General features: G+C 33.3%; 2 protein-coding genes across 2 annotated transcripts in view; both read right to left on the bottom strand.

Annotated features, from left to right (window-relative positions):
• The window catches only part of LOC119605420 (gamma-tubulin complex component 4 homolog), a 97,716-nt gene extending 76,102 nt beyond the window's left edge, over positions 1 to 21,614 (bottom strand). Inside the window, exons 1-2 of the mRNA XM_037958522.1 lie at positions 21,430 to 21,614; positions 21,210 to 21,369 (exon numbers count right to left, since the gene is read on the bottom strand). Coding sequence (XP_037814450.1) covers positions 21,210 to 21,369; positions 21,430 to 21,498 — 229 coding nt within the window. The 5' untranslated portion in view covers positions 21,499 to 21,614. The remainder of the gene's footprint in view (positions 1 to 21,209; positions 21,370 to 21,429) is intronic.
• Positions 21,615 to 25,504: 3,890 nt separating this feature from the next.
• LOC119605422 (uncharacterized protein K02A2.6-like) lies at positions 25,505 to 26,728 on the bottom strand. Its single transcript, XM_037958524.1, has one exon. The coding sequence runs from the start codon at positions 26,726 to 26,728 to the stop codon at positions 25,505 to 25,507; it is 1,224 nt and encodes a 407-aa protein (XP_037814452.1).
• Between the last annotated feature and the right edge of the window lie 220 nt (positions 26,729 to 26,948).

Raw genomic sequence — 26,948 nt, 5'->3', positions numbered from 1 at the left:
TCGACAACACCTCCTCTTTGTGCACACCAAATTTCATTAAAATCGGATTAACCGTTTAGAAGTTACCGAATTATTTCCCTCTTTTTTTTTTTCCTATACCACTGTGTAGCGGTCATCAAGAAACAAATACTTGATTATTGCTTTAGTTCAGCTCAGGAACGGTGGTCTCAGGAGCACACTTGCTCGATCGCTAGGTTACTGTGGCCTCGTATGGATCCCCATAAAACATCCTACATTTTAGGGCTTAACAGAATATATCTGAGCGCTCTGTTATCAGTTCTTACCGGTCATTCAAAGTTCGGAAACCATGCTAGACGTATTGGTATTCCATATAATGACTTTTGTAGGAGCTGTCAAAATGAAGAAGAGGAGGAAACAATTACTCATCTTCTGTGTAACTGCCCGGCCCTGGAATCGCTCCGTCATCAGGCGCTGGGTTCGTCTCACTTTTCTGATCTATCTGATCTGTCAGCTGTTCAACCTGAGTGTATACTAGCATTCTTGAAATTGTCGAAGTGGGTGTATAACTAAATACACACTAGGATTTTTCTTGAAATACAGTCTTGATCTCATCGTTTTCTATATTCACTATTCTATATACATATACAGATACAGATATATATCTTTCACTACTATCTCTATCACTATTTTTCCCTTCCAAATGTTTTCCCTTATCTTTTCTCTTCACAGACGTTACAAAGGGACCTGATAAGACCCAAGTAAAGACTTACTCGTGTCAGTAAGCAGTCTGCAAAACCTAACCTAGTGAAAATTCTACTTCTTTTTCCACACTTTTTTTTGCTGGGATGGGTTAAGATTTGTTAGTACTATTATTACAGTGTTTTTGTTAATATTGGATTATTGCTTAGCATTTTTCAATATGATGTAAGAGGGGAGGTGGTCTTGTATTAATGGGGTGTGGTGGGATCGCTGTAGTTGTATTTGTTTTATTTTCGGGCAATGTTGATAATATTTTATTTGTATTATAATGCTGAGGGAGTTCATATCTTTTGATGTGTGGGAATATCTTTAATGTTTGATTAATTCTCAGATTGTTTATAGTGAGTGTCTTGGTCCTTGGGAGCGATATTTTTGATATTATTTTTGCAATCGGATAAACCATTTTTATAGTTTTACCCCCGTATTCATAAAGATATTAATCGTTTATTTTAGGTTTATTACACACATTTTCCATACAAATTTCCTACAATAAACCATCAACAACTTTATTATGCGTTTAAAAATATGGGGGTTAACCTTTTCTCTTTTGTTCTTTTCTTTGTTCATATACGTGGATTCTTTGCTTTGTTTTCAAGAAATTTATTGGGAATATTTAATATTTTGTCTGGAGTTTTTCAACTGTTTTTTTTTTCTGTTGTGCGAATTTTATTTTATTTATTTAGTTGTGTTATGGTTGTATATTCATAAAATTGTTAGTGAGTTGTCGTTGTGTTTTATTTGACATATTAGTGACTGAATGAATTGTTGGTCTTACGCATTTTGTTGAGGCGTCAAAAATATGATAATTTGGAGTTTAATTTGCGTATAGTGTGCTAACATTGATTTGGTAAATGGAATGAATAGGTTTATTTTTCTTGAATTTATTTATCTTTTCTCTTGAATTCTTGTTGTATTTTGTAATTGTTGTTGTACTTACTTCTGATTTTTTGTGACTTAGTTTTGTATGTTGGGAATTCATTCCTATTATCATGTTCTTGTACTTTCATCTTTTTAGAGATTGGGGATCACGCTTCTATCTTTTAAATCGGTCGAATATTTGCATGACAGGCATGCAGTATCTTGACTTCGGTTGAAATTGTTTTTCTTGGCCGATTTTTGATGAGCTTCCTTGATTTAAGGAATCGCTATCTTTTGGTATTTTGTGTTATTATTTGGTAGGATTTAAATTTTGGTTGTACTACTTTCAATAATTTTTCTTTTTTACAAATTATTTTCCAATTCTTTTTATTAGCTATACCCAGTGTACTTTGCTACCCTAAAAGCAATATAAATAAAAGAACCCACTTAATGATAGTGAAGATTCTAACTATAATAGTTTTCCAGATATACAATTTTTTACATATGGGAGATGCCACGTAAATTATTGTGAGTTCGCCAATTTTTGCGAACGTTAGTTAAGGTTTTAATGTAATCTATCTAATAGTTTCATAGATATACGAAATTTTGTATTTAATTCCTATGGGAGGTGCCAAGCCCCCCAAAAAGTCCGCCCGTTATTCTCTTCTGCTAGTCCGCCCACTTTTTGTCCTAAATAATCATATTGACACTAAAGTGGCTCTGACAAAATTTGAGGACTCTAACTGTTATATTATCTCAGATATACTGATTTAATATTTTCTCTCCCACTTGAAATTTCAAAATAAGCCTATACCTCTTCCAGACATACAGGAAGTACCGTGAAAAATTCAAGAAAAATGGTTCACTGAAAAATGAACATGAAAAAACAAAATTTCAATGATGGTTAAAATCGATTAGTCCCTACGGGAATCTCTACTTTTGTTACACTACCTCACGCACTATGTACTAACTGCCTATATCTCAGGACTATACCAAATGAGTTGATTTTTTTTGATCATTTCTGTTTTGATTATATCTGTTTTGATCATATCTTCGACACTTATACTCCAAATTTACTGGTTTACTGGTTAGGTAAATTCTTAAAAGCCTATCTAATAGAAAATGGTTAGGTAATTTCTTAAAAGCCTATCTAATAGAAAAAATCTAAGATTTGGATTCGGAAGATATATGGGACATCCAAAAAACTTATTTTAATAAACAGACGGACAGACATTTGGTGCGTGAACTTCTTTAACAATCGCGAAAAACTGAATATTAAAATTATTTTTTCTTTTTCAGAAGTTTTAAGAACTTCTTCTGTCCAATTTTTTGGAAATTTAAAATAAAGTACTACTGTTTAATATTTACAAAAATAACACGTTGTGACAAAATTACAAAAAATCAATACACTCATCGCGAGACCTAGTGAAGTTGGTAGGTCTAGTAGAGTAGATTACAGAACCATTTTTAGAATCTTCAATATACCCTAAAAATCGGAAGATATTGGAAAAAAACGGCTTTTGTTGACTAGACAGACCAAAAAATTATATCTCAAAATTTTCTTAACCGATTTAATATTTTTCAACTGTTTTGGAAAGAGTTTCCTTTGTACTTTTCAAAAAGTACACACACTTTTTTTTATTTTTTAAGGAAGTGTGTAAAATATTTAGATCTAAATACAAATTTTTATATATTTTTCAATTTTTTTACGATTCACGATAATATTTGACCCACACTTTATTAGAAAACATATTTTTAAAATATTTTTTTTTTATTTTAGCCCATATTTTTGTGAATAAAATAAGATATGAAACGTTGAAATCAGATAAAAACAGACAGAAAAAGATTTTTTTTCGTAAAAACTAAAATTATGTATTGGAATACATCAATTCGTTTTTCAAAAGATACAATTACAACAAGCTAAGTATGTATATCGATAAAATCGTCCTATGTGAAACTCTCTTAAATGAACAATGTAGCTTCTATCTCCCAGGTTATCGCATATCCTCATATGAAATCCAAAAGGCTCTAAGTTACAAAAGAATCAAAATCGAATGATGCACCCTATTAAAATACATGTTCCTGTTAAATTTTACACTCCTACAATCAAAATACACGTCGCTATCTTCGAAATTCTAAAAGATTATGTTCTTAATATACCTTTAAATTCATGAAAATTTTTAAATTCTCTTGAGTTTTTAACTTTGAAATTGAAAATGGCACTTTTAGCAAAACCTTGCGATTTATAGATTTTTTTTTAACAGCTTTAGAATTTTTTCAAAAAAAAATTCCAATTTCCGAAAATCTTTATGAAAACAAAGAAGCCTTATGCTTTCATGTTTCGGCCTATTTGATCAACAAAAACCGATTTTAATTTAGTTAAAAATGTAGAAACTTACTATTTTTTAATGTAATTTACGCAATTTTGGGGTTCAGAAAAAAAACACATTCTCAAGGGCATAAGTTTCATATCTCCGCAATTAAAACAAAAACCGCAAATTTTTCTTCAAATACTAATTTATCAATAAAAAATGAGCTTAACTTGAGAAAATATTGAACATTTTTTAATTATTTGTCATTTTAAAAGGTTTTTGCTTCTCCTGAAAAATTTGTTCAATGTAACTTAGGGCTTTTTGGATTTCATATGACGATATACAGAAGGAATAGGGCTACCTCAGGAGGAGTTGATATTGCAGTTAAAAATTAATTTAAAACACAAATCTGTCTAAATTATCAAACTTCTGGAGTTGAAAATGTATCAGTTGAGAAGGAGTGAGATCGAAAAATTCCTAACATACATATTATGTTAATAAAAATGAAACCACTAAACTTACAGTTTTATTTTTTTTATTTGATTGAGATTATTATTACAATTTACAAAAAAAAATATTTTTATAATTTTAATCACTAGTGATGAAATTTTGAACCTTTTTCGGAAACCCTTCCATTAACGCTTTTGTAGTGCTTTCTATCACTATGCTCGAACAGGTAGTCCATCTCCGTTTAAAATCTACCACACTTTTGGACACCTTTTTTGTGCTCTTCAATTCTTATTTAACAAGAGCCCCATATCTCTCCACTGGCCTTAGCTCCAGTTTGGTGGATTTGCTTCTCTTGGTACAAATACCACATTATAGTTCTTGTACCACTCAAGGGCTTGTTTACCATAGTGACAGGATGTCAAGTTAGACAAAAAATAAGAGGACACATTATGAAGTCTTATGAATGGAAACAACCTTTTTTGTCAACATTCCATGATGTAAATTTCGGTATTTGTAGAGTCCGTTGTAACAAACTATTGGCTTCTTTTTCCGTAATTGCATACCCATACCAAGAACTTTTTGGTCAATTTTGTCTGCTTTTGGGTTCTAAACTTTTCCTCAACATTCCCTCGAGCATCAGCAACATAAAACTTTTGACCATGAAGTTGCAAAAAATCTGCCAGAACATACGTTTCGTCCATTATTCAGCAAGAATATTTTTTTATAAAACTTGAATTTAATTACCGTGCTCTGTTTTTGGCCTCTAAATTTTTAGCAGCGTTTCTGTCAGGAACTTTTTGAGCCTTGTATGTTTTTAAACCTGCATTAGCTTTAACTTTTCGTACCATATAGTCTGAAAATGCTTTAAATTTTTTTGGCTTTAGAAACATAATGTGGACCATTCCTTCTATCTGAACCAGATTTTCTATCAACAATTCGGTACTGATTAAGAACATGGGAAACAGTTTGACGGCAGACCTTTGAATGCCTGGCCAAGTTTTTGTAGGACCAAGTTGGGTTTTGTTGAAAATATTTAAAAATTTTCGTACGCACTTTTTTCAGCTTACTCATTTTAATCAGATTAACAACAAATTAATATAATTGACATTAAACATACATAATAACTGACATGATTTACAAAGGTAACTTGATCAGAAAAAAAATCAAATAATACTTGGGTTAAAAGTTTTAATGAAAAACTTGTGAATTTTCCGAAAAAGTGCTAGATTGTTTTGAAAAAAATGTTAGAAAGTGCTAAAAATAAAATACATATGTATGTCCGTACATAATTTTAATGGGAAACTTATTTGGTTATGTCATATTTATATATAAATTGATTATGTCTTATAAATTTAAATTTTTTCATGTACAAAATTATAAAACTCGCGATTAACTCGTTTTGACTCGAATCGCGAGCGAGTTCTATTTTACGCTCTTTAAATTTTCAACTCTTATCGCGAGTTTAAAAATTAAACTCACGATGAATTATTTAAATCGCTCGAATTAAGCTCGTTCGCGAGCGAATTGAATTCGATCGCTATCTGTACCCTGATTTTAATACAGAACAAAATGTTTATAATAACTTTATCCCAAAAAGCTCCCCTAGAATTTTTCTAAAATAGCTTTATTTTTTGTATTTTTTAACTGCATAAATAATGTTTTTACCCAATGTTTTTACGTACCAAATCCACTTATTATGGGATGATTTTAATAAGGAATTAGAAATGCTTATTTAATAAATTTTTTTGAATTTTGGTTGTGAATATTTTTGAAATTGAGTTTACATTTATAATGATATTTTTAATTAAAAGTCTAAAGGGAAGACACAAATGAAATCCTTTGTAAAGAATATTACAATTCAAAAAATTTTTGGAAATTTATGTATATTTGTCCAATTTACAACTGGTCTTTGTATTTTGTATCATTTATTAAAATACAGAATTCCGATATCTGCTTGTGAACAGCCAATTGTATTGTAAAAAGCCATGTTGTAAAAAAGAAAGAAAAACATCTTCAATATTTATAAAAATACAATTAAATTGAAAAACTAAATTAATTAAAGCACAGATATGAATTATTTTTCATTTTATTTCACTTTAAAGCACTTTCTTAAATGTTTACTTTATGAAATTATTCTTCTTCTGTTTTATCTTCTTTAAAATTGGACATTCACATGAGAATGATAGTTTGACATTGAATACGAAATAAATAAACATATGAAAAACAAACGTAAAGTTATGCGAGCTTTTTTAATTGAAATTACCAACAAAATTTATACACAATTGTAAACTAATACAAAAATACACACGATACGTAGATACACGAGGCTTGTGAATTGGACAATTGAATATAAGATTTTAGTTTAGCTTTTTGCCATTTTCCATAGGAAGTGGCCCTTTTAAAATGTAACTTAAGCTCATCAAATACGAACCAATATTTCTACAGATAACCAGCAAACATTAATTTTTATGTTGTACATAATTAATTAATAATTAATTTTTAACCATATTTTTACAGAAGAACAATTAAAATTGGCATACAAGAATATGTACAAAAAATGCTAAAATGTGCTATATAAAAGAGCCAAAAAACATTTGAAAAATGCTAAAAAAGGTGCTAGGTGCTAGATTACATTTTTGGGTGCTAAATGAGTTTAAATATATGCAAAATCGAGCACTAAAAGTGCTAAATTGGCAACACTGGTGGGGATTTAAACTCGAAGCATTTAAGCTGGAAAAGTCCTGTTGCAACCGATTTTGCTCTATGGAGCAAAACTTGTAAAACACATGTCAAAAAGATTGAAGTAGTCCAAAAATAAAGATTTAAGTGTTGCTAGATTTGGACATCAAACCATTAAGGACATAATACACACTCAGAGTATCGCATTTTTAAATAAATGCAGGATCTCTGATTATGAACTGATTAAAAACCTATCCATGGATACTTAGAAGTTTACTTAGTTAACTTTAAAAAAAAATAGGAAAGATTGAAGAAATAGCTATCTAAAATCCTTTGGACAGTTTTTGCTAGGACCAATAGGTGAAAAGTTACACTCAATTGAATAAAATCCTGTATGACCAAAATGTCCAACTTTGACCCCCTATAAGTCCGGCAGTTCTGGACCGATAGCGCTGAAAATTTGTGTCTGGCCTAATATCCCTTGGTGCAGATTTCATAAAAATCGGAAGACATCGATTTTTAAAGTTGGATCACTAGACATGAAATGACCCATATAGATACATATATATTCTATATGGGTCATTTCCACCTTTCAGAAAAATAGTATCACTTTTTGTCGCATAGTGTAATTGGTCGAAAGAAGAAATTAAAAAAACTTAATATCTATGATATAAGTAGTTAAAGTGCGTGACGTGACAGAAATAGCTTTTTATGTGTACTTTCTTCTGTTATTCTCTTATTATAGTTTTTTTGACTTGGGACATTTTTATTTACATTTAACTTAAATAGGCATTGGAAAAAATAATAGAAACAAATTATTATAATGCATTGGGTAGCCAGCAAAAAAATTTTGAAGCTATTCAAGAAGAAGGGATACTTTCACGATTTCTTTTGTACGTATTCAATATAATGCGTTTTAAATACATTCCTATATTCTAATAAATTTGTCATAAGTGAACGCATGAGAAATTGCATCCAATTCACTCATGTAACTGTAATATAGGAATTGTAACATTTTACTGTAATTTGGTATTCTCTTAGGATTTAAAGGAAACGTGAATTTTAAACCAATAAATATTAAAAATAACTTAATTCTATTAGGTTTTTGTATATAATATTTGTTAAAATTAGTAATATCAAGTTCATTTTTAAATCTTAATACGAAAAGGAAAAAACCAAGTTGACTGACTATTTAACGGATTTGAAAATATAATGGGTATTTTAATGCATTTTAAAATCAGTCATTAATGTTTTATTTTGTTATCATACATAATTTTTATTAATATCACGCTTAAAAATTAATTTAAATCGTAAAAATTAATAATTAACAATAATGCATTTTAAAATAAATATAGTGAATGTTCATTGATTATAAGCTCTCATTTTAATGACGAATTATTTTTCCATATACAAACCCATGCTCGCCAATGACACGCTAATATTAAAATCATGCATGTTTCACCTAAATATGAACCAGTTCATTATCAGTTAAACCCATGCATTTACTACTTTTTTTGCTGGGTATGTAATAAAAAATTTAAAAAATATTTTTTTATTTCTTTTGAAGAATTTTAATTAGAAATGTATTTCTGAAAATTGTTAAAAGTATTAAAATCACCTATAAAACAATTTTTTGAAATGATTTAGATTCGAATTTTACACATTTTGGCCAATTTTACACTACATAACAATTCAAACACTTTAGAACGAACAAACATAGACTTAAATATAAAGGTATAAGTTAAATTTAATACAAAAAGTCGAATATGTACCGCTAATTCTTGACAAATCAAAATGTCGTAGGGGACTGGACATTGGAAATTTATATCAATATAGAAACTATTTTTTATGGTATAAAATCCTACAAACAAAATTTAATCATTCTTTTTTTATAAAAAGGCTTATTATATTCCTTAAAAAATATAATCAAACGAAAACTATATAAATATTGGTTTTCATAATTATTTTTAATTTTTATACCTATAATAGAATAAATCGTTTCTAATAGGGAATGGTAAATCGACTTCGATTATGACCATTAATCAATTATTGCTGTAAAAAATCGATTATTTTGCGATCGATTCTACACTACCAATGTTATACTGAAATCGATTTTCTGCATCGATTAATCGAAAATTTTGCTCCTCAAAATAAAAAGCATAATGTTTCAAATTTTTAATTACCAAATTTTCTCAGGGGAGTTTTCCAGTTTTTTCCTACCGAGCGCGTCCCCGGGTGGCAGAAAGGGGGTGGTGATGGACCATCTGTCCTCTCCCAGCTTTAATTTGACTTAAGCTGAGGGAGGGCAGATTTTCCACCACCTGGGAATATTATATTCCCCGCGGACCAAAAAACTGGAAAAAACAAATATGGAAAATAAAAATAAAAAGATAAAAGTTACGGTGCAGGGCCTAAATAACCCAGTACCGGCGGCAAGTGTTGATCTACTCGCGAGTCACGTGTCGTCGTCATCCTGCAATCGTGAGCAAAATACTACTACGGAGGTGGGTACCTTGGCCTCCGTTGCGGACAATGCGTCAAGTGTACAGCATGCCACTGGCAAAAATATAGGGGTGAAAGAGAAGGATGTACTCGGAGAGAGCACTAAGCTACCTCAGCCTTTAAATATAGGTGAGGGTTCCGACTCTGAATCCTTAGATGATAATAATAATACCATTATAGCAAATTCCAAAAAGGAGGAAGTAGAGCAAATGGTGAAAGAGGTGAGTGATAGCATAGCTAAACTACCTATTACTAAGAAAAGATTTTCTGGAGCACAGAGGAGGAAGTTGAAAAAGATGCTTCAGGAAATCATAGTTAGTCAATCCCACGACACTCCAAAGGAAAAATTGGACTCTCTCACAAGATCTGAGGCAAAAAGGATCAGGTCTCCCGAGGAGTTGACAACTGAGAATAAACCTAAGAAGAAAAAGAGCTCCCCGTCTTCTAATACACAGTCGAAGCCAAGACATACTTCACTCAAAGGAATCTCAAGTGAGAATCCTGCGAGTAAGGGTGACAACGCCAAGCCAGATATTCCGAAGACGAACACTTCGGCGAAATCAACCTCGAAGGTAAGGGAATCTCAAAAGAAGCCCCGAAAAACGAGGAAGGAGAAGCTAGACGGAGGAAAAGGAAAAGAGCCGCCATCTTACGCCAAAGTTGCCAGAAGTAGGCACCGGGACGATCTCTGCAATGCAGTTTACGATGCCGGTAATCCGACAGGCAAAATTCCAATAGACCAACAGAGTAAAATAGAAGACCTGGTCAACAATAAGATAGTGGACCATGCAATCGCTTCAAAGGGCAAACAACCAATAGACAGTGAGAGCTGCGGGTTCAGCATGGGCGTGATGTTGATGAGGTTGGCATCTCACCAATGTGTTAGCACCCTAAAGAACTTGGTGGAAAGTATCCCTCCTCCCTGGGACGGCGCTAGGCTGGGACTGGCAAAGAAGAGCGAGCTTCCGGTGCTCTTAAAGTCCACTGTGTACATAAAAGGATGGGGCAGTAAACTGGCTAATGAACATATACTGGAAATTCTTGGTGGTCAAAATGCTGAGTTGGCCGTGGAAAAATGGGATGTCTTTTACAGGAAAGAAGAACCTGAGGGAACTTTATTTGTAATAGGTATCGACCAGAAATCCATGGCTAGTCTTGCCAAGAATAAAGGTAGGGCTTACTTCGTCTCTAAAGCTGTCATATTCAAAATTGGGAAGGTGCCGATTGGAAGGGCTGTTACAACAAGCCTCGAAAAGGACACTAAAAAACCTAAGACCACAGCATCAGTATCCACTACTGATAACGTTGAGGAGTCAAAACCTAAAATCGAGGAATTTACCATTAACTCGCCAGAAGAAAGTGTAGTTGCCCTTTCCAAAATTGGGAAGGCGCCGATTGAAAGGGCTGTCAAAACCGGCCCCGACAAGGACACTAAAACACCTAAGACTGTACCCAAAGCATCATTAGCAAGTACTGGCAATGATGAGGAGTCAAATCCTAAAAGCGAGGAGGAAATCACTCACCCGCCAGAAGACAGAACAGCAGTGCTCTCTAGAATTGGGAATGTGTCTATTAAAAATACTGCTATTCCTATGACTGATAAGGACACCGCAGAGCCATCAACAGTACCCACTGCATTAATAGCCACTTCAGGCTATCCGGAGGAGTCAAATCCAAAGAGCGAGGAGGTGACCACCAACTCGCTGGAAGACAGTTTAATGGATGACCATGATTGAGGTTATCCAAATAAACCTCCATCGGAGCGAGACAGCTACCAACGCTCTGATGGCTAAAATTAACACATGTAAAATACATATAGCTTTAATCCAGGAACCTTGGACGATTCGCAACAAGGTTTCTGGATTAAATCACGTAAATTTCCAACTTTTCTACGCTGATACAGGATCTCGCCCGAGCACTCCTTTTCTGATCATCGGTACATAAGATTCAAAATACTAAGCCCACCACCAAAGCCGATAAAGTTTCGGAATAAGTCTAAAACTAATTGGACAATGTTCGGGACCTTACTAAAGAACCGTTTAGGTCAGAACACTTTTCAATGTCGAAATAAAGAGGATATAGATGCCAAAGTGGAAACGTTCACAAGTGCCCTGGTTGAATCGTTTGAGGACAGCTGCAGTCTGCGAGAGCGGAGATCTGCCCAGGAAAAATCCTGGGTAACTGGGGAGATCCGGAACCTTGGGAAGACTCTTCGCAAACTATTTAATCGGGCACGGCGTAAAAAGACCGCAGTATACTGGGATGAGTATCGTAATAAACTTCGTGAATATAAGAAAATCGTTCGAAAAGCCGAATGAGACTCCTGGAAACTTTTCTGTGAACAGGTAGATAGCGTAAATGACGTATCGAAGATAAAAAAATTCCTATCCAAAACTCATGTCCAAGCAGAATCTATGATCGATGACACGGGCAGGAGGCTTGAGGATATGGAGGAGACAATGAAACTCCTAATGGATTCTCATTTCCTACCCGGTATATCGAATAACATAGATGAACCGATATTGGAGGAAGGGGAGGGTAACACGGAAATAGTTATTACAACTGACATGGTTAAAGGGGCAATCAAGAGCTTTGCTCCCTTTAAAGCTGCAGGGCCGGATGGAATTTTCCCGGCACTTTTGCAGATGGAGGCGGGACTGGTTTCCGTACACCTGTCACAGATATTCACTGCATGCTTAAAATTGGCATATACCCCAGTTAAATGGCAAGATGCAAGGGTAATATTTATACCCAAATCCTATAGACCGATAAGTTTTACGTCCTTCCTACTTAAAACCTTGGAACGGATAGTCGATAGTATGATTAAAAGCAGCATACCATACAAAGACCTTAAATATAAGCAGCATGCTTATGTAAAGGGACGATCGGTGGAAACCGCTTTAAACGAAGTTGTCCACTACATAGGTGAATATTTCGATAGCAAACTGTATACACTGGCGGTATGCATTGACATCGAAGGCGCTTTCAATAACGTGCACACTGATACCCTTATCCAATCCCTAGACCAGTTTTATGTTGACCGGGTGCTCCGTAACTGGATCAACTACATGCTAAGGAACAGATGGATAAGCTGCGAGATGTACGATATAACTATCAGGAAAAAGGTATTTCGCGGTATACCACAGGGTGGCATTTTGTCACCTTTACTCTGGGTTACCACGATTAATAGCGTCCTTAGGACCCTAACCGAGAAAGGACTTAGACCTGTTTGCTATGCAGACGATGTCATAATACTTTTAAAGGGAAAGGATCCAAATTACTTGTGTAGAAGAGCTGAGGAGGCTCTGAATACGGCCTTGAGCTGGGCTCAACCGAGAGGCATCAATGTTAACCCGGCAAAAACGGAAATCTGTCTTTTCACAAGAAAGACAAAAATTTCTACATATACTGAACCTTGCTTCCTGGGCAAGAAGATACCGGTGACAGACAAAGTTAAGTACTTAGGTGTAATACTTGACCGGAAATTAAAATGGAGACACCACATAAAGGATAGGATCAACAAGGCACATCGGTGCTGGGCGATATGTAGGAGAACCATAGGCAAGAAATGGGGTCTTAGTCCTACTATGACAAATTGGCTTTAGAAAAGTGTAATTAGACCAATTCTAGCTTATGCTTCAATAATCTGGTGGACTGCTTTGGACAAAAAGTGTAATATCAAACTACTACAGGGAGTTCAGCGTACATGCTGCTTGGGTATAAGTGGTGCCATGTGTACTACTTCAACCAAGGCTCTGGAAATGTTGCTGGATATTCCACCCATAGAAACATATATAAGATATGAGGCGGCGCTTACAGCCGAACGGCTCTTTACTTTAGGCGAACTGGCCAAAAACGGTTATAGGACACGTCATCAATGTATACTGGACACATTCGAAGGTTATGCACATTCATCGGACGTGCATGATCGCATACCAGACACAGAATACATATGTCGGAAACTTTGAAACGCTAATCCCAGATAGAATGTCTTGGTCAAGCGGAACTTTGGAGCAAATACCAGTAGGAATCCGTTGCTACACGGATGACTCTAAATTAGGGGACAAAGTTGGCCTGGGGTTCTATATTGAAGACCCAGAAACAGAAATATACCACCGTTTACCTAATCATAACACAAGCTTCCAGGCAGAAGTACGAGCAATAACGGAATGTGTAAATTGGATTAGAATAAATATGGCGCCCACAGGGCTTAATATATTTTCCGACAGCCAGAAGACAATTAGGGCGATATCAGATGATAGAATTAAATCTAAGACCGTATTGGATTGTAAGAAAGCTTTAACTGAATACTCTCCCAGAGGTAAGGTTCACATCATATGGGTACCAGGCCACTCGGGAGTAGCCGGCAACGAAAGGGCGAATGTAATAGCTTTAAAGGGAAGGGAGCTCGATGTAGTTAACCTGACAAACGCAAAACCATTCGACGCAACAAAGGCTGAATTAAAAATATGGATGAGAGAATCCCACAAGGCCTCTTGGAATAATGAAACGGTGGGTAGAACCACAAAGATTCTATGGGGTGACCCTGATGAGCGCAAGACGAGAAATCTCCTCAAAATGAGCAAGTCTGAGGTTAGTATGACGGTACGTATTCTGAGTGAACACACAGGATTACGTGCACACCTATACAAAATTGGACGTGCGGATTCAGACGAATGTAGAGCATGTGGAGAGGACAGTGAAACTCTGGAGCACTTTCTTTGCCATTGTCAGACATTCGTCGAAGTTAGATCCAAGTATCTTGGAAGTGATGTTATTCCGGAAATAACATTCTTAACCAACACCGATTGGAAGATTCTTACGAATAACGTCCAGGAAACTGAGTTTCTGAGCATGGAAAAATAATAATTCAGTGAACAATTTTTTTTTTTTCATGAATTGGAGCGCACAACAGGCCCGATAGTGGCCTAGGTGTATTTCTTCGGATTTGATGTAGTATACATCCTCCTATCAACCTAACCTAACCTAATTACCAAATTTTACACAAATTATTTTTCTATAACTCTCTTAAATATTGTGAAAATCGGTCCACATTTGTCGGCAGTCTCTATAAAAAGCACAACAACCTATAGGTATAACGATACAATTCTACACAAACAAGTTTTATGTGAACCATGGCATAGCTCTGCCATAATGTGAACCTACATACATATGCATTTCTCTAATAAATTTCATGGAAAAATCGTGTTGTTACCCCTCTTAAAATTTACTTTGCTCTGTTTTACAGTATAGCGATAACCATTCGTAAGCTGGACCAATTTTAAAAAAAGGTATTTTCTAATTATTTTTTTAAATTTTAGTATATGGGCAATTTCGTGGGATAACAATAACACGATTTTAGTTTCAATGAAATTTTTTAGTGATATATGTAAGTAGGTTCACATCATGGCAGAGTTTCGCCACGACCCCCTCTAAGACCGGCAGTTCTTGACCGATAGAGCTGAAAATTTCTGTTTGGCTACTTTACAATAGTACTAACCTTGGTTGGGTCACTTGACACGAAATTGCCCATATATATTTTTGATACAATATATATGGGTTATCATTTGTAAGGCCGCATCCAATGGTGAAAAATCGTAAATAACGGCCTCCTTACAATTGTCATATTCCAAACAAAATATGTATATAATTGTAAGGTTTTTATAAAAATTAAAAAAAAAATGCACAACATTATCAAGTTTTGTACACTGCACTATGATTCAGACGACGACTTTCTTTGGCCAAAACTATTTTTTTATGTCGCTTTTTAACAAATTTTTCAATGTAGTATTGTAGGCCATAATGCGGAGCTATAGAAAATGTATTTTTATTTCATCAACATTAAATTACTCTTTAATAACAAGCCACTAAAGTTGCTTTTTTCATAAAATGTAATTTCGAATACAGATTTTTTCAGATTATTTTTTCCACTTTCAGCGAAAAAAAAACACAAATTAAAAAATTAATGTTGGATATAAAAGATAAAAGGAAGTACATACTTTAATAACACAAGTTTACAAATTAATATTTTTTGTTTGCTCATGGAATGAAACATATATTTTGGAAAAGGGCTATGTCCGGTGGTTAATTAACAATTTTTATTTTTTTCCTATACGTCGAAATTTTGAGATAAAGTGGTTTTTATTAAGCATCCTTCTCCAGTAGTGCTGGAAAAATATTTGAAAATGAGAATTGTTTTTTTGGGTGCTTCCTCCTGTTTTGGGAACCTAACAACCAACTCAGAAAAAAATTCAATAATACAAAATTTAGGACTTTCTTAACCCATTTTTTTACCACTTTTTTTGTTTTTTACCCGATTTTTAGTAATTGTTTTGTTAGATTTTTTTAAAAAATTAAAAAAAAAATAATTTCGAAAAAATTATTGACATTTTATTCCATACTTACAAACTGTATTTATCCAACATAATTCATTTCTTACATTCTCATTTATACTTTTTCTAAAAAAATCTTAAAAGTGTGAGTGATAAAAATGGCATATATTCACCAAAATTTAAGATTATTGCAACGTAATTTTTAATATTTTCCTGACAGGAATCGATTCACACGAGCACACAAGTAATATGATCTGTCAAAATTTTGTGTAGAAGAGAACGGGTGGGATCGTCTAAACGCAATATGTAATGAAACCATCACACATTGAGAGAAAATACGGATGGAAAATTTGACAGTCGTATGGCAAGTCGCATTAGATCAGGGATGTATTTTTATGCAAACACATACAAAAAAAGTGAAACAGCTGTTCCATCTTACTTTGTTATTATTTTATACCAATCGTGTAAACACAAAAAATATAAATCATACGACTTTTATTCTCTTTTTTGTCATACGGATGGAATTTCATTTTATTTTTTCATTAAACTTGTCGTACGTAAAGTGTGACCGTGTGAAGGGCCCTTAAGGAAGACAAGTAAAATTGTTTATATAAAAAAATAACTACAACTCTAAATATCCAATTTTTTCCTCCTAATAATAATTCAAAAATTCTACGTCCTAGATTTTTTTATTATTTTTTCTGGACTTAGACGGCCAAAATAAAAAAAATTTATATAGGTTTTATATCATGAGCAAAATCGTTGTAAACTAGTATAAACTAGTATAATAAAGCTGACCCAAAAAGAATGTGGGGGTACGTAAAACATGGATGTTTGGTATAACTTCTTAAATATTTGCGATCACCAACTTCATATAAGCTTCTAAAAAAAGTCCGACATAATAACTCCATATTTTAAATTTCTGTTAAAACTTAAATTTCTTAACTATGTAAATTGGCATATTTTTCTGTCATTGTACTTAAATTTTAAGCAAAATAGTATATCGAGGGACTATATTCAATAGTCGCTATCTGTCATTTTTATGAAAATGAGATTTTGATGGCAAAATATTCAGCAAACTATCGCGCATCAGTGATATAAATTTCAAAGAAAAAAATATTTTTTGGCAATTTTATAGCATTTTTTAAATTTCTCTATCTTAAAAAAAGAAAAATTCTGAATGCAAAACTCTCTATCTTATCCAAAAATTGCTTCAAACTCGATCCCTTTGGATAATTTTCTGTTGCAAAACAAGTCTTCTTAATAATTTGGACATGCTGAACACGAATCCGTCAAAATATTTAAAATCGGTCTAATAGTTTTTGAGATATCGCTCATTATGATACTAATTAAATCAATTTTATTGTCGTGTTTAACCATATAACATTGATTTTGGACCAAAACATTATAATCTGTTGCTTTTTCAACAATTTGGTTTCTTTTCCTCCATTAAATTGTATAAAATATAATATTTATTGATTTTAATTCAAATAAAAATTTTATGTTTCCATGAAAAACTCTCTATCTGTTGGTTGAATGAACATTTTCGTAGAAAAATAAGCTCTATCTGATATAAATTTGTGAATAATTTTGTAAATAATGCAAAAATTAAAATTCTTTTTATATAATGGTTTAAAATATGGTCGTAAAAATATATTGTGAAAGAAAAAATTAAAAAATCTTCACGAACTAGCGAAATAAACAGTTTTTTTGCTCTCCTGAAAATTTGTATTATTTTAGATAGAGACTATTGAATATAGTCCCTCGATATCTATTACACCATAAAAATATTTTTTGGACACATTTTTAGTTTTGGCCAAAAAAGTGGTCATCTGAACCATAGTGCACTGTTAAACACGGATTCAAAAAACCTTTTAAATGATAAATGTTAAAAAATTAAAATATATCTAAAAAGAATAAAAGAATGGTTTTTCAACCTGGGTGAATTTTCCTTCTAAATATGTAAACTGTTCAGCTTACGAAGGGACAACAGTAAACCCCATAACAATAGATATTTTAAGAAGGGTAATTAAAGCACCTTTTTTGGGGTGCATCTAATATTTTAATTAGATTTCGAACGAATATAACATTTTTAACTGTTTTTAATTAAAAACTGGAAACATTTTTATATAAAAAATTTTTAAAAATAGTCATAATCGATTATTGGGCCCGATTAATCGACTTAAAAATGGAAACTAAAATAGTTTATCGAAAAATTCGAAAATCGATTATTGGCTTTTCATACCATTCACTAATTCGAACCTAGGCTTATTGTTCGTTAGTTCGCCGTCGTACTCACAACACCACTGCTTAGTTATTTTATTGTATTTTGCTCCTTATTTGCAGATATTTGTATTAAGTACCCCTTACTTGTCGTGATCGTGGTAAGTACTTGCCTCCAGTGTCATCGACATGTTAAAATAATAACTTAAAATACTATTATGCAAGTAAATTATAGCAATTTAACAACTTATTTTTCGATGTAAGCTTTTCGTGAGATTGCTTTAAATTTCTGTGAAATATTTCAAATGAACTTTAAAAGTAGAGACCAAATTTTCATCTTCATTGGTTGTTGTTGTTGTTGTAGCAGCGACACCTGAAATTACACGTATATATATTTAAACATTATTCCCTACACTTCTTCTTCTTCGCTCTGGTTATCCAACTCCGTTAGATCTAAACCCAGTAGACGAGCCGCATCCAACGGCTGAGTCCAAAGGGATTCAGGTTCCAACTGAGTTGGATTTGCCCTGCAGTTAAAAAGGTGTTGAACATTGTGTGGGCCTGTTCCACACGCAGGACAAAGATCTTGAATGGTGTCGTTTATTCTCGACCAGTACGAGTTTAAACGGGTACACCATCCGGATCTAAGTTGTGCCAATACCACTCTAGTACGACGTGGTAGGTTTCGTTCCTCGTTTGCAACGGGTGGGGGACGACCTCCCAGTATTATACTATCGCGGTGGGAATTGATGGAGTCTTCCACCGCCTGTTGATGGATAGTATTCAAAGCTGTCCTGTATGAGCTTTCGTCCTCTATATCATCTAGGTGTTCTTGGATGTCACTCTCATACATACGAAGATCTTTCCTGACATGCCTCGGGCGGGGTTCTAACTCCGTTAAATGGTGGTTAGGGTGGCCCCTCCGATGACATCCCAGTAGGAACTGCTTTGACAGCATGATGTTATGTTCCTTAACTGAAAGCATCTTCGTTTCGTCATGCAGATGTTCTTCGCATGTCATTTGAATGCAGCCTGTCACCGTTCTTAGGGCTGCGTTTTGACAGCTTTGAAGCTTCTTCCATTGCGTGTCGCTAACTCTAGGTGTCCACACTGGCGCTGCGTAGTTTACCACTGACCGGCCAATCGTTTGATAGGTAGTCAACAAGGTTTCTTTATCCATTCCCCAAGTGCAGCCGGCTAGAGACTTGAGTACCTTGTTTCTACTTCGCATCTTGTTGCAGATTGCAGTGGTGTGCGCTGAGGACATAAGGAGGCTATCGAATGTGACACCAAGTATTTTGGGGTGATTTACCGTCGGAATTTTTTCGCCATCGACTGTCACATAAAGTTCTAGCCCTACTTCCTTAGTCCAGGTGGTGAAGAGAGTTGCTGAGGATTTCGTAGGCGATATTTTTAAATTTCTAAATGGAAGAAGCTGGAAAGATCACATAGGTAACTGTTTATCAAGCCGCAAAGGTCATCAATACTATTGCCCGTGGCCAATATCGAGCAGTCATCGGCGTTTAGACATGTAGAAATTAAACAGGATCGGCGAAAGAACTCCACCTTGGGGTACTCCGTGTTTAATTCTACGAGATTTAGATCTCTGGTTCCTAAACTCCACAAATGACTGTCGACCACACATGTAGTTCACTAGCCATCTCTTGGTGTTGTCAGAGAGACCAGATGTTAAAATGTCTCTGAAGAGAATGGCGTGATTGACCGTATCAAACGCTTTTGATAGGTCGAGTGCCACGAGGACCGTTCGTTGACGTGGTCGAGCCTGATTAAGGCCGCGGCAAACTTGTATGGTGATGGCGGTTAAAGCTGTTGTTGTACTGTGCTTTAGGCGGAATCCATGTTGATGATCTGCAGGATGTAGGTGTTGTTGTAATTCCGGGAGGAGTAGTGCCTCAAGCGTCTTGGCAATTGGTGACAGGAGGGAGATAGGCCTGTAAGATTCTCCCTGGTTTGCACTTTTCCCTGGCTTCAGCAAGGGAACAACCCTGCCCAATTTCCAGACCTCGGGTATTATAAGGGTTGACATCGACAAATTGAGGACTTTTGTAAGGTACTCAACTCCCGGTTCATCCAAATTTTTCAGCATCAACATGGATATACCGTCTGGGCCAATAGCTTTCGATGACTTAGCATCTCTGATGACCTTCGTAACCTCGCTCGTAGTAAAAACATATGGTCTGTCACTGACTCGAAGATCGTGTACCTTCCTTACGATGCTTCTTTTCGCCTTGTCTCTGTCGGGGTGCTCTATAAATTGACGTGCAAAGTAGTTCGAGCAGCGCTTGGGGTCGGATATGGTATTTCCATTGAAGGATATCGCGACCCTATCCTCATGTTTGGCTGGATTCGACAGAGATCTGACAGTAGACCATAGTTTGCTGGCTCCGGAGGTTAAGTTACAGGTTTTTAGGTGATTTACCCACTTTTCCCGCTTGTAGTCGTTAACCAACGTTCCCACGACAATCGGTTCTTCGCACCGGAACGACTCAGAGTTCAACGAACAACGACCAAGGATTGTCAATCCAGCCACACACCGACTTTACACGTATCTTCATTGGTTGTGCAACTTGCTTGATTGCATCGGAAAAAAATTGAAGTCAGACCCTAAGGTACCTAAGCTGTTATTAGTTTTTTTATCGTCTCCCGTTTAAGTTCAATTTATGGTTAGACTTGTTTTGATAACCTATGTAAATATTATTTTTTGCAATATTAATTGCGAAGTTATTTACAACTTTGTTGGAAGGTTCTAACGAGTAAACCGTTAATGGTGCCTAAATATTGTTTGTAACCAATTTGGGTTTTGTAAATTAAATACACATTTTTCTGATCGTCAACATAATCACACTTCTACGTGGTATAAGATAAATAAATATCTAAATATCTACGTTTCATTAAAATTTAAAAATACATTTTGTTTTATTTCATAAAATCTTGGGAAAATGTGGTGGAGCTGAACATCTCCTGTTTCTCAAATGGTTTAACCCTTATTCGACACAATGCTTCATATTTGCAAACGATTACTACATTCATTTAAAAGCATTATACATTCGCAATATTATTTAAGGAGCTAATTGAATATCAATATGAAACTACTCGCATCTTCTAAACTTACCATCTGTGTCGATAATTGTAGCATTAATATTTATACTTTGATTTGTTCCATATATTTTCGAAAATTTCGCGATTTCCCGCAATAGATTTATAATTGCAACAATATCCTCCAACAATTTTTTTTCGCAAGGATGAAAAAAAGCACTCACAGCATCAGAGACCTAAAAAAGTGTATAAATTTAATATTTTTAAATACAATTACTTGGATTTATAGGTATTACCAAAAACTCCTCAATTGGCAACTGCTTTGAGTGTAAATTGAGGCAAGACAAAACTATATCATGTATCATTGTTAAAATAAAAACTATCCCATTCACTGTAAAATTGAAAGAGGCGGCAAATTTGTTTTATTGAAATAACTTTTATTTTAATATCTTAATGTGGTGAAGTTGACAGTCAAAGATTACTAAAAAATAGACCTAGGCGAATTCACATAAGGTGGTTTACTCAATCAGCTGATAAATTTTTTCATATTACAACCAAGGCGAATTCATATAAGGTGGTGTTATTCAATCAGATGATAATTTTTTTCTTAATTCGCCTGGTTTAGGTAGCTGTCAAAGTTTGTTATTGTTTACATTTTTATATTTAAAAATTTCCGTTAAACGGAGAAAAACTTCGTTAATATTTTGAATTATTTATGTAAAAAATCTGAAAATACCAAGCATCTCGTAAACAAATATCATTTTATTTAAATAATGGCATAATTGGTTTGTATACATACCATATATATATATTTTTTTCTATTAAATGTTAACATATTACACAATATTGTTTTATTTTTTATATTAAAATTGTGTAGATAACGTGATTAACTAAAAAAAACTCTCCTCGGGAACACTTAATATTAAGAAACGCATATGAAGTATTTACCCGGCTGGCGGCAGCTGACTTCTACGTTATTTCTTAATTTTGAAATCTATTAAATGTTAACAAATTAAACAATATTGTTCTATATATACACTATGTATATAACAAAACCCATATGAAAAAAAATTACTCCGCCGGAGTATAATTATCCATTCGTAACAAATATTCATTCATTCGTAATATAATATTTTCATGAATATGTACTTTTTATGTTTATTTTTCACAAAAAATTAAGTTTTATTTAACTTCAGGCACTCACTTAAATTTTGCAAATTAATCTGCCGGAATAGAATTTTTCGTTTGAAACAAACATTATTCAATTCAGAATATATTTTCCTCACAAATTTTAATATCTTTATCTTTATTTTTTAATAAAATATAAACATTTTACAAAAATTTTTCATCAAATTAATTCGCCGTACTTATGGTTTTTGACATCTACGTAAACCAAATAAAAACAAAATAATGTAAAATGTTGTTGTTGCAGAACTGCCACCACCTTATTGGAATTCGCCTTGATTACAACTGTGCCTGTGTTCTGTAACTCTCGCATCGAGAAATTTCTCGCATGAAACAGTGAAATTGAAGAGAAAACACTGTGAATTGAAACAAAATATCATTTCTCACATGAATGTTTCTGTAATTTATTTTTGTGAGAACTATCTATCATTTAAGTTTTTTGACGTAGGATATTGGAAGTTTGTGAGTAAAAATGTTTCTGTAAGAAAATTTTGTGAGAAGTTTCTCACATGAACTGTCAAAAAAACTCACATTTTAAAACGGTGCGGAAAGGAAAATTTTATGAAAAAAAGTTTAATTTAAACATGTATTGTAAGAAATAAAGAAAATAAATTGAGATTAAAATTAATATTATTAACTAATTTTTAGAAAATAGGAATAATTTCCAATATACAGAAGCTAAAGCTAATTTGTTAATATTTAACATATTTCAAAATTAAGCCATAACATAGAAGTCAGCTGTCGCCAGACGGGTAAATTCTTCATAAGTGTTTCTTTCAAGGCGAATTCAGATAAGGTGGTGTTATTCAATCAGATGATAATTTTTTTCTTAATTCGCCTGGTTTAGGTAGCTGTCAAAGTTTGTTATTGTTTACATTTTTATATTTAAAAATTTCCGTTAAACGGAGAAAAACTTCGTTAATATTTTGAATTATTTATGTAAATAATCTAAAAATACCAAGCATCTCGTAAACAAATATCATTTTATTTAAATAATGGCATAATTAGTATGTATACAAATATGTTATTTAGGAAAAATATTTTTTTCTATTAAATGTTAACATATTAAACAATATTGTTTAATATTTTATATTAACATTGTGTAGATAACGTGATTAACTAAAAAAAATCTCTTCCGGAACACTTTATATAAAGAAACACATATGAAGAATTTAGCCGAACAGCGGCTGCTTACATTTACATATTGCTTAATTTTGAAATCTATTAAATGTTAACAAATTAAACAATATTGTTTTATATATACACTATGTAGATAAAGAGATTAACTAAAAAAAGTCTGTTCCAGAACGCTTTATATAACAAAACCCATATGAAGTATTTACCCGTCCGGCGGCTGCTACATTATGGCCAAATATTGAAAATTACTCCGCCGGAGTAGAATTATCCATTCGCAACAAATATTCATTCATTCGTAATATAATATTTTCATGAATATGTACTTTTTATGTTTATTTTTCACAAAAAATTAAGTTTTACTAAACTTCAGGAACTCAATTAAAAATTTTTCAAATTAATCTGCCGGAATAGAATTTTTCGTTTGAAACAAACATTATACAATGCAGAATATATTTTCCTCACAAATCTTAATATCTTTATTTTTTAATAAAATATAAACATTTTACAAAAAAATTTCATCAAATTAAAATGGTTTTTGACATCTACGTAAACCAAATGCAAAAACAAAATACATGTAAAATGTTGTTGTTGCAGAACTGCCACCACCTTATCTGAATTCGCCTTGTGTTTCTTTATATAAAGTACTAGCCAAGGCGAATTCTGATAAGGTGGTGGCAGTTCTGCAACAACAACATTTTACATGTATTTTGTTTTTGCATTTGGTTTACGTAGATGTCAAAAACCATAAGTACGGCGAATTCATTTCATGAAAAATTTTTGTAAAATTTTTATATTTTATTAAAAATAAAGATAAAGATAAAGATATTAAAATTTGTGAAGAAAATATATTCTGAATTGAATAATGTTTATTTCAAACGAAAAATTCTATTCCGGTAGATTAATTTGCAAAATTTAAGTGAGTGCCTAAAGTCAAAGCTCTAAAAGAATTCATTCCCTAATTCTTTTTTTGAAATTGAGTTATATTTTAAAGAATTAACAATTCTTCAAACTCATTCCCTTTGATTTAATTCCTAGAATTAATTCTTAAAGCTTTCGATGTAGTTGAATTAATTCTCTAATGAATTAATTCCTATAGAATGTTATATTCCTTCTGAATGAATTAATTTTGTTTGCATTCAATCTGTTACAAATTGAATTAAAATAAATTTCAACAAATCCTATTGATTTTTATTGTGTTTTTTAAAAAATAACGTATTTCTTTATTTAAATTTAGATATACAGCAATGAAAAAATAACAATCGAATAATTTCAATTTAAAACATAAACTTCAAAAAGTAAACAAAAATCATAAGTTACTACAAACGTTTAAGAATCAAATTTAAACAAGTAGTATTAAACATAACATTTATCTCTTCCTTTAGGAATTGTCAGGTGAAAATAAAACTCTTGGTTTTGGAATCCTTTTTGATCGTCGTAGATGCTGATCACTTGGTAAATGTGAATTCTCTATATTTAACTGTTCACTGGTTTCTTCTCGTCGCGCTTGCGCTGTTTTGTAATGTGGTGTTTGAGGGTGGTTTTGATTTTGACCAGCTTGTGGTGTTTCAAATTCATCATCTGTGTCCTTTTCCCGAACAGGAGAGCGGACAACATTATCTTCATTTACTGGATCTCTTGCATTATTAGGAGAACTTGAATTTATTTCAGGATGCTGAAGATTAGGAGCGGGATGTCTGGGGACTAAAACATTATCATTCATATTTTCTGGATATATAATACTCCTATAAGACCTGTTTTCCTCAGATCTTCTGTTTCCATAACTCAGGTTTCCATTTACCACATCCTTTTGTACACCTTGAGTAGCACCACGAATTTGATCAATATGTCTTCGTACATACTTATTTTCATAAAGAATTTCGTAATGAATATCGCCTAAACGCCTATTTATTTTACCTGGTATCCATTTGCTTTCCTTTTGATTACCGGATAAAAAATATATATTGTCACCCACTTGAAACTCTCTAAATTGCTCATGTTGTTTCAAAAATTGTTTATTTGTTATTTTAGAAGAAACATTTTCTGGATGTACTAAATCAAGCGGGTGCGAATTTGACGGCCTAGAAAAAGTTGTGCTGGAGATACTCCAGTTGTTGAATGAGGTGCATTCTTATACTGCCTTAAAAACTCGTTGAGATTTTGTTGTAATGTTTGTTTTGATGTACACATAGCTTTTAATGCGTTTTTTACTGTTTGAACGCTACGTTCAGCTTGGCCGTTAGTAGAGGGATGATAAGGTGCAGTGTATTTATGATATCTGACTCCCACAGCCGTCAAGTATTTGTTAAACTCTTCTGATGAGAAATTTGTACCATTATCGGATACTACCATCGCTGGAACACCGTAATTTGCAAAAACTTCATCGACTAATGCAATTGTTGCCTCAGCTGTTATAGATTTAGTTATTTTCACATCCAGCCATTTGCTATAAGCATCTGTAATAATTAGTAACATCATACCCTCGAAAGGGCCAGCATAATCTATATGCACTCGTTCCCAAGGACCTTTGGGATATTCCCAGTGATGATCTGTATACTTCTTAGGTTTATTTGCTACTCTTGCACAATCGTTGCAGTCTTTTGCCACTGCTTCAATATCTGCATCGATTTTTGGCCAATACACAAAGGAACGAGCAATACCTTTCATTTTTACCATCCCTAAATGAGCTGCGTGTAGATTTTGAAGAATGTCTTTTCGAAACTTTTGTGGAATTACAACTCTGTGTTCGAATATTAAGCAATTACCTGAGAGTCTATAATTCGATTCTGGTGCAGTATAACCATATTTTGCCAACGAATGTCCTTTCTCTAATATTGAAACTATTTTTCCAAGTACTGAATCTTTACGGGTTTCATTGGCAATTTTTTCAGCTGTAACGGGTAACTGGTTAATTTGTCGGAAAATAAAAGTATCAAACTCGTCGTATTCAGTAATTACATAATTTTCGTTGCATTGTGACTTTACTGAATTATCTGAAACAATACGTGTCATGTAATCTGCATTAATATTCTCTTTGGATGGTTTATATATTATCTCGAAGTCAAAGTTACTTAAAAAATCGGCATAGTTTGCCATACGAGAAATACAAAGAACTGGAAGCGATTTACTAGGGTGCAAAATCTGAGTAAGTGGCTTGTGATCGGTTATTAATGTCCAATGCCGTGCATATAAATATTTAAAGAATTTTTGAACGGCCCATACTATGGCCAAAGCCTCTTTATCTATTTGAGAGTAACGTTGTTCTGTCACACTCATTGTTCAACTTGCGTATGCTATAGGTCGTTCTTCGCCATTAGGTAAACGGTGAGACAATACCGCGCCCAAGCCAGTTTTACTAGCATCCGTTGCCAACAATAATGGTAGTTTTGGATCATATGATATTAAAACTTGTGGAGATACTAAAATTTTCTTAATATCGTTGTAAGCAGCATCCGCGATTAAATTCCATGAAAATACCTTTGATTTTAGAATATCT

The sequence above is a fragment of the Lucilia sericata genome, unplaced genomic scaffold (assembly GCF_015586225.1).
Source record: "Lucilia sericata isolate MDLA Ls3-8-SP2 unplaced genomic scaffold, ASM1558622v1 Contig000483F_arrow, whole genome shotgun sequence".
NCBI classification, from domain to species: domain Eukaryota; kingdom Metazoa; phylum Arthropoda; class Insecta; order Diptera; family Calliphoridae; genus Lucilia; species Lucilia sericata.
The sequence above is the reverse complement of the archived record's forward strand: the minus strand, read 5'-3'. Positions and strand labels throughout refer to the sequence as shown.